This window comes from Heteronotia binoei, chromosome 5 (assembly GCF_032191835.1).
Source record: "Heteronotia binoei isolate CCM8104 ecotype False Entrance Well chromosome 5, APGP_CSIRO_Hbin_v1, whole genome shotgun sequence".
Classification (NCBI taxonomy): Eukaryota; Metazoa; Chordata; class Lepidosauria; order Squamata; family Gekkonidae; genus Heteronotia; species Heteronotia binoei.
Window position 1 is genome coordinate 81,788,155 of NC_083227.1, and position 12,776 is coordinate 81,800,930.

The 12,776-nt window shown below is 46.4% G+C and overlaps 1 protein-coding gene across 1 annotated transcript in view; it reads left to right on the plus strand.

Moving 5' to 3' along the window:
- Positions 1-12,776, plus strand: part of PODXL2 (podocalyxin like 2) — an 82,843-nt gene that overhangs the window by 28,324 nt on the left and 41,743 nt on the right. The window contains exon 2 of the mRNA XM_060239689.1: positions 11,719-12,009. Within this exon, the coding sequence (XP_060095672.1) occupies positions 11,719-12,009 (291 nt within the window). The remainder of the gene's footprint in view (positions 1-11,718; positions 12,010-12,776) is intronic.

Here is a 12,776-nt window from a genome sequence, read left to right on the forward strand (position 1 = left end):
GCCTTACAGTAAATGCTTATCCAATAACATGGAAAGTTATCTTTATTGAAGGAACAGTGGGAACTTGACAAATGCAAATGAAGGATCCTGGAGAGCAGAATGGAATTGGCCAGTATGTCACGTTCTCAGGGTGCAGGCAGGCAGGAGTCCAAAGCCAGTCCAAGGTCAAAGTCCAGGAAGTCAAGCAGGAGCTAAGTCACCAATGCAGAATCACAAACCGGAATCAAAAGTCAATGTCCAAAAGCCAAAAGGTCAGGGTGCCAAGGAAATCAAGCAGGTCAGGATCAGGAAAGAGTGTGGATGCAAGCCAGAGAATAGACTTGTTGCTTCCTCAAGGTTACCAGATCCTGGGTGGGAGCTATATGGGAGTCTCAATCAGCCTGGTCCCTGAGAGGCAGTGACTCTGCTAGAACTCAGGGCTGAGAGATCTGAAGCATCAGCGTGCCTCGTGTTTTCGCTCTGAAAGTTCTTTCCAGAGCCTGCTTCGAACTCTTGAGATGGGAGGAGGAAAGCTTGGAGGAGATTGATCGTCAACAGTTGACACTGGTGCTTGGAGAGTGATTGATGGGCCAGCTGCTGTTTGTTCAGCTGAGGAACTGGCTGGCAACTCTTCCAGGTCTGTTAACCCTTCCAGCTCCTCCTCGTCAGGGCTCATGACATGGTGCCTGTCACTGGGATTTGGTTAACCATTTCCAAATGGTATATAGTTCGCTGCGCTGCCTATGTTTCCTTGTGACTGTTCTTGCTAATAGAGTTGTGTTGAATGAGAGCTGACTGAACTCACTATTTAACAACACCCATGCCTTTATAGCTTAGGTCCCATCCCATAAACATGTGAACGAGTGAAGAATTAGGGTTGCCAGCCTCCAGGTGGGGCCTGGAGATCTCCCGCTTTTACAACTGATCTTCAGCTGGCAGAGATCAGCTCCCCTGGAGAAAATGTTTGCCTTGAAGAGTAGACTCTAAGGCACTGTACAATGCTGAGGCCCCTCCCCAAACCCCACCCTCTCCCCGATCCACTCCCAGTAGGACTGCCAACCTCCAGCTGGGGCAGGGGATTCCCCAGTTTGGGGAGGCCCAACTTACCAGCACAGAGCAGACTGCCAGGGGGATCCCTGCCCCCAAACAGCCCTGTCACCATGCAATGTGCCCCTCACAATGACATCACTCAGGGGATGCTCTAGGATTCACAGTAAAACTCTATGGTACCATAGAGTTTTACCGTGAATCCTAGAGTGTCTGTGGTGCAATGTGCTCAGTGTGATGATGTCACTTCCAGGTGACATCATCACACTGCAGAGGGATTTTACAACCCTAACTCCCAAAGTCTCCAACAATTTTCCAACACAGACCTTGCAACCCTAGTGAAGATTTTCATAAATCTGGGCAAAAGAGTCTTAGTGATGGCAAAAGGTCAGTAGTGTTTTCACGTCTGCGCTTTTAATTTGTTGCCAAAACAAGAGCCCTGGGGATTGGCCCCGCTCCTTCAGTGGCCCGGGCAGGAAGAAACTATTTTAACCCCTTTGTTGTGATCCACTATGGCAGAGACCACAACCTTTTCCAGCCTGTGGGCACCTTTGTAATTTTAAGAAGGGGTGGTGAGTGATATGCCAAAATGGCTGCCACAGGAGGTGGAGCCAAACCCGAAATGGCTGCTGTAGGAGGCAGAGCTGAATGGACTACTTCCCTCACACTTCCTGGAAAGAATGAAGATCTGAAGGGGGATTGGAACCACATACTGACTAAGGAAAGCCGGGATGCTTATCAGCCCTGATCCTCTAGCACAGGGTTTCCCAAACTTTTCTTTCCCGTGGCCTGGTTATTTTTATACTTCTCCTTCGTGGCCCACTAAAATTCGGGGGTGGAGCCAGGAGACTTTGGGGGTGGAGCTGGGAGACAGGAATTATGTCATTTCAATTCACAGTACAGTACAGTACACAGTACAGTGCAGACCAACAACACCCCCAGAAAAATTGTAAAAATCTAGAAGGGACCTAAAAAAGTAAAACATATGATATAAAAAATACAGATAAAAAATTAAAAGATTATACAGCTCTAGTAAAGTATTAACTAAAATACACTGATTAACATTTGTTTCAGTTTCAATAGCATTTATGGTAGTATACAGAATACTCAGGGATTAAGGTAAAGTAAAATACAAGTTTGGGAATATTCAAAAATAATTAAAAACCAGACAGTTTCAAGACCCCTTCGTTACATAATTCTTACGAATTCTCCTAGATGCCGCCAAGAATTTGGCACAATTAGATGTAAATTGGGGGTTAGAATCTGATAACAGCATATTTCTAATTTTATAATATGAGAACTCCAGGCATCCCTCAAACAAATAATAGATGTACCTGGCGCGTATGCCTAGGTAAAGGCCACACCCAAGCAACACATGGTCAATCGTTTCCACTTTATCTGCACCACAAGGGCAGACCTGCTCAGCCATAGCAGCTTTTTAAAGCGGCCCTCGACGACTGCTGAAGGAAAGATATTGCAACGGGCCATGGCAAAGGCCCTTCTGTGGGATGGTATTGTTAGATTTGAGAGATAGGAGGCTGGAACTAGCACATTATTTATTTATTTATTTATTTGGAATTTATATCCCGCCCTTCCCACGAATGGCTCAGGGCGGCTTCCAACAATTAATCAAACTTAAAAGTAAACAATTTCAAATGTAAAACAATTAAATAATTTAAGCAGTTAAAACATTAAAACAGAGTAATTCAGTTTCCTGTGAACAGATGGCTGGCCAGTTTCCTCAGGTTGTTATCCTAGCTAAATGTAGGCTAGGTATAGGCTAGCCGGAAGAGGGTCGTCTTACAGGCCCTGCGGAACTGCGCTAAGTCCCGCAGGGCCCTCACCTCTTCCGGCAGCTGATTCCACCATACGGAGGCCATAACGGAGAAAGCCCTTTCCCTGGTGGCTTTCAGGCGGGCTTCTTTTGGCCCGGGGATAGTGAGGAGATTTTGTGTTCCTGACCTCAGTGCTCTCTGGGGAACATGTGGGGAGAGACGGTCCTTCAGGTAGGCAGGTCCCAGGCCATATAGGGCTTTAAAGGTAATAACCAGCACCTTGTACCGGACTCGGTATATCACTGGAAGCCAGTGCAGAGTCCGAAGACCCGGCTGAATGTGTTCCCACTTTGGGAGACCCAATAACAGCCGGGCCGCGGCATTCTGCACCAGCTGCAGTTTCCGGGTCCGAGACAAGGGCAGCCCCATGTAGAGGGCGTTGCAGTAGTCCAACCTTGAGGTGACCGTAGCATGGATCACTGTTGCTAGGTCGTCGCGCTCCAGAAAGGGGGCCAGCTGCCTTGCCCGTCTAAGATGAAAAAATGCGGACTTGGCAGCGGCTGCTATCTGAGCCTCCATCTTTAAAGAAGGCTCCAATAGCACCCCCAAGCTCCTGACCCTGTCCGCCGCCATAAGCGGCGCACCATCAAAAGCCGGCAGGGGGATCCCCCTCCCCGGGCCGCGGCGGCCCAAGCAAAGGACCTCTGTCTTCGTAGGATTTAACTTCAGCCCACTCAGTCTGAGCCATTCAGCCACGGCCCGTAGTGCCTGGTCAAGGTTTTCCGGGGCGCAGACAGGTTGGCCATCCATCAGCAGATAGAGCTGGGTGTCATCAGCATACTGGTGACACCCCAACCCATACCTTCGGGCAATCTGGGCAAGAGGCCGCATGTAGATGTTAAATAACATCGGGGAGAGAACCGCCCCTTGGGGCACACCACAATCAAGTGAGCGCCTCCGAGACAGCTCCCCCCCAATTGCGACCCTTTGTCCCCGACCTTCCAGGAAAGAGGAAAGCCACTGTAAGGCCAACCCCTGAATCCCTGCGTCGGCGAGGCGGCACGTCAGTAGCCGATGGTCGACCGTGTCGAACGCCGCCGACAGGTCTAACAACATCAGCACCGCCAAGCCGCCCCGATCCAGATGCCGTTGAAGGTCATCCACTAAGGCAACCAACACTGTCTCCGTCCCGTGTCCCGGGCGAAAGCCGGACTGAAATGGGTCGAGGACGGAAGTGTCATCCAGGAAGGTCTGTAACTGCTTCGCCACTGCCCTCTCAATAAGTTTACCCAGAAAGGGCAAATTTGAAACCGGCCGATAGTGTGTCAATTGGGCCGGATCTAGAGATGGCTTTTTTAAGAGGGGTCGGACCACAGCCTCTTTAAGTGGCGTTGGAAAGTGCCCTTCCGTTAGGGATCTATTTATGATATCCCGCACGGGATATCTAAGGTCCCCCTTGCAAGATTTAATAAGCCAGGAAGGGCATGGGTCTAATTTACAAGTTGTTGGGCGAGCAGATACAAGAATCCTGTCAACTTCCTCCAGACTGAGGGGGTCAAAGCCATCCAGTATATAATCCGAGGACAGGCTCGGGGCCACAGGTTCGCTAACTGTCTCCAAACTGGCAGGGGAGTCGGGGCGGAGTGATGCGACTTTATCCGCAAAAAATTTCGCAAAAGCCTCACAGCCTATTTCCAATTCAGTAGAATTTAACCTGCCTTGCAGCAGCGTAGTAAGTCCTCTAATTACGTCAAATAATTGTGCCGGGCGCGAAGTTGCGGATGCAATCTTAGCCGCAAAGAATGCCCTCTTTGCGGATTTGATTGCCATCTCATAGGCCTTCAAACTCTCTCTATAAGATGCTCGGGTCACTTCGTCTCGAGTACGCCGCCATTGCCTCTCTAGTCGTCTGAGCCCCCGCTTTTGTTGCCGTAGCTCCCGGTTAAACCAGGGCGACGGTTTCGGGCGGGGGTGCAGAGGGCGCCTGGGTGCGATCTCCTCAATGGCCCTGGAGAGCCCATTGTTCCAGGACTCTACCAGACCATCCAGGGAATCACCAGTGGGCCAGGTATCCCGTAGAGCCGTTAGGAACCGTTCCGGGTCCATCAGGCTCCGCGGGTGAGCTAAAATACGCTCTCCGCCTAAACGGGTTTTGGGTGATACCTCCATACGGGCCTTGAGGGCAAAGTGATCTGACCATGGCACTGCTTCCATAGCAATATCAGTCACTGATATTCCGGCCGCAAAGACCAGGTCTAACATGTGTCCCGCCTGATGGGTGGGTGTTGTAACAACCTGGGAGAGTCCTAGTGTCGCCATGGATGACACCAGGTCCATCGCCTGGCTGGATGCCGCGTCATCGGCATGGACATTGAAGTCACCCAAGACCAAAAGCCTTGGGTGCTCCAATGCCCAGCCCGCTGCGGCCTCCACCAGGGATGGTAAGGCGCCGGCCGGTGCGTTAGGCGGTCGGTACACCAGCCAGATCGCCAACCCCTCCCCAACATCCCACATCAGGCCAACACATTCAACACCCGGGATCTCTGGAGCCGGAAGAGCCCTAAAGGAGTAAGCCTCTCGTATGAAGAGTGCCACCCCGCCCCCCTGCCCGCTAGTCCGTGACTGGTGAAAGACCGAGTATCCCGGGGGAACGGTCTGGGAGAGAGCTACCGTCTCCCCTTCGCGCACCCAGGTCTCGGTCACGCAAGCCAGGTCCATATCCTGTTCAATCAGGAACTCCTGCAGGACAGAGGTCTTATTATTAATGGACCTGGCGTTGCATAACACCAGTGACGGAGGCGAGTAATTCAACCTGGCCCCACTACCTGTCACCGTCGGGATGGGACGAAGGCTGGAAGGGGGTCGAGCACTGTTGTATCTCGATCTCCTTCCTTTATAATGCTGCCTCGTCCCACCGTCATATCTTCCCCTCCCCAGGAGCACTGGAATCCCCAGGCCGTTCATCTCCAATTAATGTCCCCTTAAGTTGATGGAACCGTCCAGCTACCCTCTCTTCCGCCCCCTCCTCCCAGCTGATCTATCTATTTTAACTAATCTGCCATTTATTAATCAGCTATTTTAACTAAATCCCCTCTAAACTTCTCAACAATTATTAGCTAAATTTAAATTAATTTAATCTACAGGCTTATTAATTATAAAACCCTCCCCAATAATTATCTTCCCTAATCAATTTGCCACAGATCAATTTTTAATTTCAGAAGCTCCTTAATCATAAAAACCCTCCCAATAAATTCTTCCTTCCACATATCTCCTTTGCGGGGGAGCTAAATAATCTGAGACTTTGGCAATATTATTCTGTCTCTCAATGTTTTGTAATCTCTGTTTGACTATGTCCTTGGCTTGGTGTCGCTTCCAAAACCAAAACTCCACCTTTTCCTGTGATGTCACTTCCAGGGCACTCCCCCAAACCTGCTTCTTCTTCTGAAGTAACTTCATTTTCAGAAAAATCTCTCTGAAACTCATGCTGAGCCAAAATGGGGGTGGAAAGTGGGTGGTCTGCAACTTTTTCATACATTCCCAGGGTCCTCTTTCCACCCTCACACCTGCATGCACCTATCTGTTTGTAGGTGTTCTTCTCCAGCTTGCAAGCAGTCCTAATGCCCATGTTCAATTGCCTGCACCACCCACACACCCCTTCCTCAACAGCACTGGCCAGTGAATGCAGTTGGAAGTGCTGTTGCCATTGCCATCAGAAATGCCAGTGCTGTGTACCACCCACACTGGGCCCTGGCAGCTGCTGTACCTCAAAATATGCTGACACAATAGTAGGCCCTTCCTTCAACTGCTACTACTGGAACCCTGCCTCAAGCTACAACCAAGCTTGCATGGTTTCAAGAAAATCTTTTGACAGCTATTTTTCATACTTTTTCTTGACTGAAACACTGGGAAATTGCTGTGAAAGGCAGCAGAGAATTGTACTGCAATTAATGAATTAATTTCAAGTTATATAAAGGTCAAACAAGCTTTTCGGCAGTTATCCCAAAAAGGATATTGGACTTGCAGCTTTTTACTGACTGTTTTTCCCATGCCTTTAAAAGCAACCTGTTGTGCAGATATTTAGCCAGTGAACTTCTTTCATCCTTTTAAATATCTACAGGAGGAGTTTAATTTTGTTGTCAGATAGCTGTTAAAAGCAGGACCAGTAAAATAGTGCCAAATTCATAGTACCATCACTTCCAGTGCTGTTGAGATATACAGCAGTAATCTCCAATAATCTCTTTCTGCCCCACACCTCTAACTTTCACTCACACAGAAATCTCATAGAAAGGCCAGCTGGCTACAACTGTGTGTGCCAATTTTTCATTGACAGAGCTCCTATGTCTGCAACAACAGTATGATGAACATAAAAGTTTCATCCAGTAAAAATGGTAGGAAAGAAAGGAAAAGAAAAGAAAAGAAAGACATGGAAAGAAAGAATATAAGAGAAGCCATGTTGGATCAGATCAGTGGACCATCCAGTCCAATATTATCTCATACAATGCCCAAAAAGCACCAGAATGTCCACCAGTGGAGCCAGGGCACTAGAAGCCCTCCCACTGTTGCTTCCCACCACCTCCAACACCAAGAATACAGACAGAGCATCCCTTGCAGATGGAAAAAGAAAGAAGGGGGGACAAGGGGGGAAAGCCTTACTCACCATCAGATTACCCCAGCCAGCAACAATTCTGCCCAGGGGTCGTTTGATAAAAAAAAATATAGCTACTGGAATGCCCACTCCCCACCCCTCCCAGCTGAAAAAACACCCCCCCCTTCTTTGCCGCCTATGCCTCCCAGGAAATCTCCCCCAAAGAACATACTGCAAGGCACATGAAAGCTCATGCCTTGAAGAACACTTAATGGATCTAAAGTGCCAGTGGATGCCAGCTTTTCTCTCAAACACTGGGAGAGGGGGAGAAGGAAGGAGAGGCAGCCCAGCTCCACTCTGCACAACACAGAGACGGGGGAAGGAAGGAAGCCAAACAAAGCTCAGGCTTTGCAGCCTGTGTCAGTCTTCAAGGCTAGCTTTTCTCTGCACAACACAGAGACAGGGGAAGGAAGGAAGCCAAATGGAGCGCAGGCTTTGCAGCCTATGTCAGTCTTCAAGGCTAGCTTTTCTCTGCACAACACAGAGATGGGGGAAGGAAGGAAGCAGAGTAGAGGTCGTGCTTTGCTGGAGGTGGGGCTAGCTTTGGCTTTTCTTGTGACCTGGTAGTGAGGCTTCCGTGGCCCGGTACCAGGTCTCGACCCTGCAAATGGGAAACAATGCTCTAGCAGACCATTTCATTTGAACAATGGTAGGCAAAAAAACCAGGCCTTGCCAATTGTTTAAAAATTGTACATAAATGCAGGGCTTTTTTCTGGAAAAAGAGGTACTGGAACTCTCAACAGGGAAATGAAGGAGAAACACATGGGTGCCCCTCATTAACTTTTGAATGCTTTTTTTTTTTTTATAAGTTTGTTTTCGCTGAGAGGTTCCAGAACTCCATTCTGCCACGTTCCTCCAGGGGAAAAAGCCTTTTATATGTGTATTGCTCAGCTGTCTTAAGCCCACTTGCGGGGAGGGCAGGATGTAAATCCAGTAAACAAACAAACAAATAAAAATGTATTACAATGCAGGAATAGAATGTATAAGGAATGGATTTTGAACAAAAATATGTAATTTTTAAATCTTAAATCTGATATATATAATAGACTTTGTTTTAAGCTTGAATATTTAAAAAGTTACAGCTAGTATCTAGAAATGAGGTAATATATCATAGAATATGCAATAACAAGTAGATTAATAATAGAGTTGCAAAACAGATTAGTTATGAAATTTGAAATTCAAAATGTTTGAGGTGAGGACTATTGTATTTTACGAAAATGTCTTAAAAACTATTATGAAGGGAATGTTGGGGAGAAATTTTTACTTTTCCTGTCTGAAATATCCTGCAATGTATAATAATCTTGTTATATGAAATATGCCATATAATCCCTTTTTTTCCTTTTGTATCCCATTGATATTATACTTTGTTTTTTTTTTTTAAAGGCTCTGCCTTATATTGGCCCTGCTCACTTTCTATAAAACTTGGCAGGTGCTAAGTAGTGTTGCCAGATCTAGGATGGGAAATTCCTGGAGGTTTGGGGGTAGAGGTGGGGGAGGACAGGGACCTCCATGGGGTACAGTACAGCTGAAGGATCCAGCCTCCAAAGCAGCCATGTTATTGAGGGGAACTGATCTCTGTAATCTGGAGATGAGCTGTGATTTTGGGGATCCCCAGGTCCCACCTGGAGGCAACCATCCCTAATGCCAAGGGATATGCAGGTGGGTGCCCATGGACACCACATTGGGTAACCCTGCCCTATGGCATTTCAGGCCCATTGAGGTAAGTTCTTATATAAAGGTCATAAGTGATTTGTGGATGACTGATAACCTTGCTCTACCAGACACACAGTAGAGCCCATCAACTGTATCAATTTGAACATCAGACTAAAAGGGATGAATAGGACCAAGCTGTTTGTTTGGGTATAGCATTTGTGTGAGCATGTGTATAAATGTGTTTATAGCACAATGGTTTTTATAGCTCTGAGGGTTGTTTTTTTTTGGGGGGGGGGGTGTCTCTTGATGCTGCTGTAATGCTAATAATAACATGGTGACAGCTGTTGTGTGAGAACAGAAAAATCCTAGACAAAGTTCTGGTGTTTTTTCCCCAGCTTCCTTGTGGACTGAGCTAGGAGAGTGCTCAAGCAGGAAATAATCTGACCTGCAAAGGCATTCTGCGTCCTTAATACTGGGGCATATTTTGGGATGTTTTGGCCTCAGTGGCTGACTGACTCAGCCATGTGCAAATAACACTTGGTGAGTTTGTCCATCCCTTGGGATGGCCAGAGAGGTCTTGGTTGGCTGTTTTATGCTGCAGTGCTTCCCCTTTCAGTGCAGCCAGCTTCTGTCGTGTTTCTACTGTCTCTGCTCTTCGCCTTTGTCTGAAGCTGATCTCCAAGTAGCTAATTTTGTTTTATTGATCTCAGATAAGAAACTCTGCAAGAAGGAGTGCAGAAGAACACTGGGCAATAAAGTTTCCAAAAATAAAGTGAATCAGTGGTAGAAAGAGACTCGCAGACCAAGCATTAGGCAAGACTCAAAAGGGCACCCCTTTGTTTTTTGTTTTCAGAAATATTGATGCTGCAATGCTTTTCCAGAAATGTTTTAATATTGGGTAAATGTTGTGTTTCATATGCATGGATCTATATCAGTGTGGGAGGCAGTGACTGCCTTCAGAACACTTTCCATGCTGCTGGTAATATTGCCAACTGGCATATACGGTACTCTGACCTGAGTTGCTGCAACTCACCCATCCTTACAACTACGCACCTAAGGGTTCCTGAGCAGTCAAAGCAGTCAAACTGACAAAAGCCTATGCTCCTGTTGTCATGTGGGGTGGCCAAACTTGCTTAACGTAAGAGCGACTGTATGTAGATGTTTAAGAAGTTGGAAGGAAGGAAGGAAGGAAGGAAGGAAGGAAGGAAGGAAGGAAGGAAGGAAGGAAGGAAGGAAGGAAGGAAGGATGGGGGGAGAGGAAGAGGTAGAGGTGGAAAGAAAGCAACTTTAACTTTAAATGCATTCTTCAAGCCACTGGCTGGCTTGGCTTGGATAAGTGATTTAAAGAGAGAAATGCCTTTTCCAAGTCAGCCAACAGGGCGGTGGGGGCTTTGAGAGCCACACAATATGTGTGAAAGAACCATTTGTGGCTCCTGAGCCACAGTTTGGCCACCCCTATGATTCACCACTTCTCTATATTTTACTTCTCTGTATTAGTATGTGAGGACATGAATGTTGAACAATGAAGGAAGCCAACAGAAAGGAATTATATTCTTTCAAAATGTGGTGTTGGAGGTGTGTTTTATGGATACTATGGACCACCAAAAAGACAAATAAGTGAGTTCCAGATCGATTCAAACCTGAACTCTCCCTGGAAGCTAAAATGACTGAACTGTGGTTACTGCACTTAGGTCACATTATGAGAGAACAGGACTCACTAGAAAAGACAATAATGCTAGGAAAAGTTAAAGGTAGCAAGAAAAGAGGAAAGCCCAACATCAGTTGGATTGACTCAATAAAGGAAGCTATGGCCCTCAGTTAACAAGACCTGAACATTGCTGTTAAAAATAGGATGTTTTGGAGGTCATTAATTCACATAATTCTGTCACATAAGACAGAAGCGACTTCACGGCACATAACACACACTGTGTTTTTTTTTTTTAAGTTGGGCACTTCAAGCAATAGGGAAGCTCTGTATTTTGATCTAGTCTTAACAACCCAGGAGCATCTGAAAAGAAAGCACCGTAACTAGTTCAAAGGAGAAAGGAAGTGATTGGATTGTTATACAGTCAGCAGGTCTCTACCTTTGACCTCTGTTCATTCAAGACAGCTATTTTTTCAGTCAATACCACTATTAAATCAGTGTAAATAATGGGCTATTCATTTTTCAAGCCCAATTGGGAATTAGGAAGATCTAAGTTTTGTTACTGAGGCATATTAATGTTTGTCCATGCATGCAAATACAGCACTTAAAACTTCTCTCGGAAGATTGCTTAGGACTTTACTAGGCCATTGATTTTAATACAGTAAGCATGCTGTAACCTACGTGTTATGCAGAGTTCTGAAGGATTCCTTCTAGGCTGTGGTTCTTTTGCAGCAATTATCTCATTTTCCTAGAAGTGGACAAACTACATTTTGTACCTGGAAATACATGCTTTCTCCATGCCATCACTACTGAAATTGCTGTGGATGATGTAGTTATTTCTAAACCAGTATAATTGCTTCCTAAGGGCAAAGGAGCCTGCGGCCATTATTGAACGCTGTTACAATTACTTTCTTTACAGTCTTTTATGCATCAATATTCCACAGTACTGATATGGCTTTCTTTGTTGTTTATAGCTTCTATATGCATCTGCCTTGCTTCATCTGAAGATCTTGGCACTGAGGGACTGAGCTCCACATCGTTGGTAGACTTCACAGCAATGTCCCACATGGAGTCTCTGGAATCCAGTGAACAGACAAACCTGAAGGTGCCTGCGTCTGACCTTGTCCCCAGCGCCCTGCAAGCTGCTCCTGGGTCTGGTTTTGCCAGTGATGAAAATGAAGATTCCAAGATTCTTCAGTCACAGTATTTTTGGGAAGAGGGTGGAGACCTCAATGATTCCAGCTTGTATCCTGGAGCAACACCAGGTAGTTCATTTTACCACATTTTTGCCTTGAATGGTTTCTACTGGAAGACCTGTCATTCTATCAATTTCGTATGTCTCTGGTTAAGAAAACAGGATTAATGTTCACCTACTCTCTCTTCATGGCTGATGCATTTCCAATGGGCTTTGAGTACAAATTAGGGTTTTCCTAAGAGGGAATAAGTTCAGAGAGTCGACTGAGATGGGAAAAATGCGGGGGGTGGGGCAGGGGGAGGCACAGCCTTTTGAGCCTTCGGGCATCTTTGGAATTTTGGCACAGAATGGTAGGTGCATCCAGAAAATGGCTGCCATAGAAGGCAAAGCCAACCACGAATGGCAGGGAAGGAGGTTATGCATAAGTCTAATAGCAACTCTTCAACATTTCAAGAGGAAGCTCTACTAAACATGATGCCTTTTACAATGAATATATTGTTTAAAAATACTTTCTTGCTTACACAGAACTTACTTTCAGTCATGCACTGAAGATCATAATGCTATGATGGCAGCTGCTGCCAAAGCAATATTTTTTAGAAAAATCTGTACTGCCACTCAGATCTCCAGTGGCCTATCAGAAACCCTGCTGGGCAAAAGCTCCACCTGGTTCTGCCCACTTTCCAGAAGCATTTGGCAGGTGCCAGGAAAGGTTTTGGTGGGCACCATGGTTGGGAACCCGTGGGTTAGAACTTTGCCACTGAAAAAGTTTTTCCTCTAAGCTGAGTTAGTGTGAGCTAGCTCACAGTGTTTTAGCCTCTGGCTCACGCATTTTGTCTT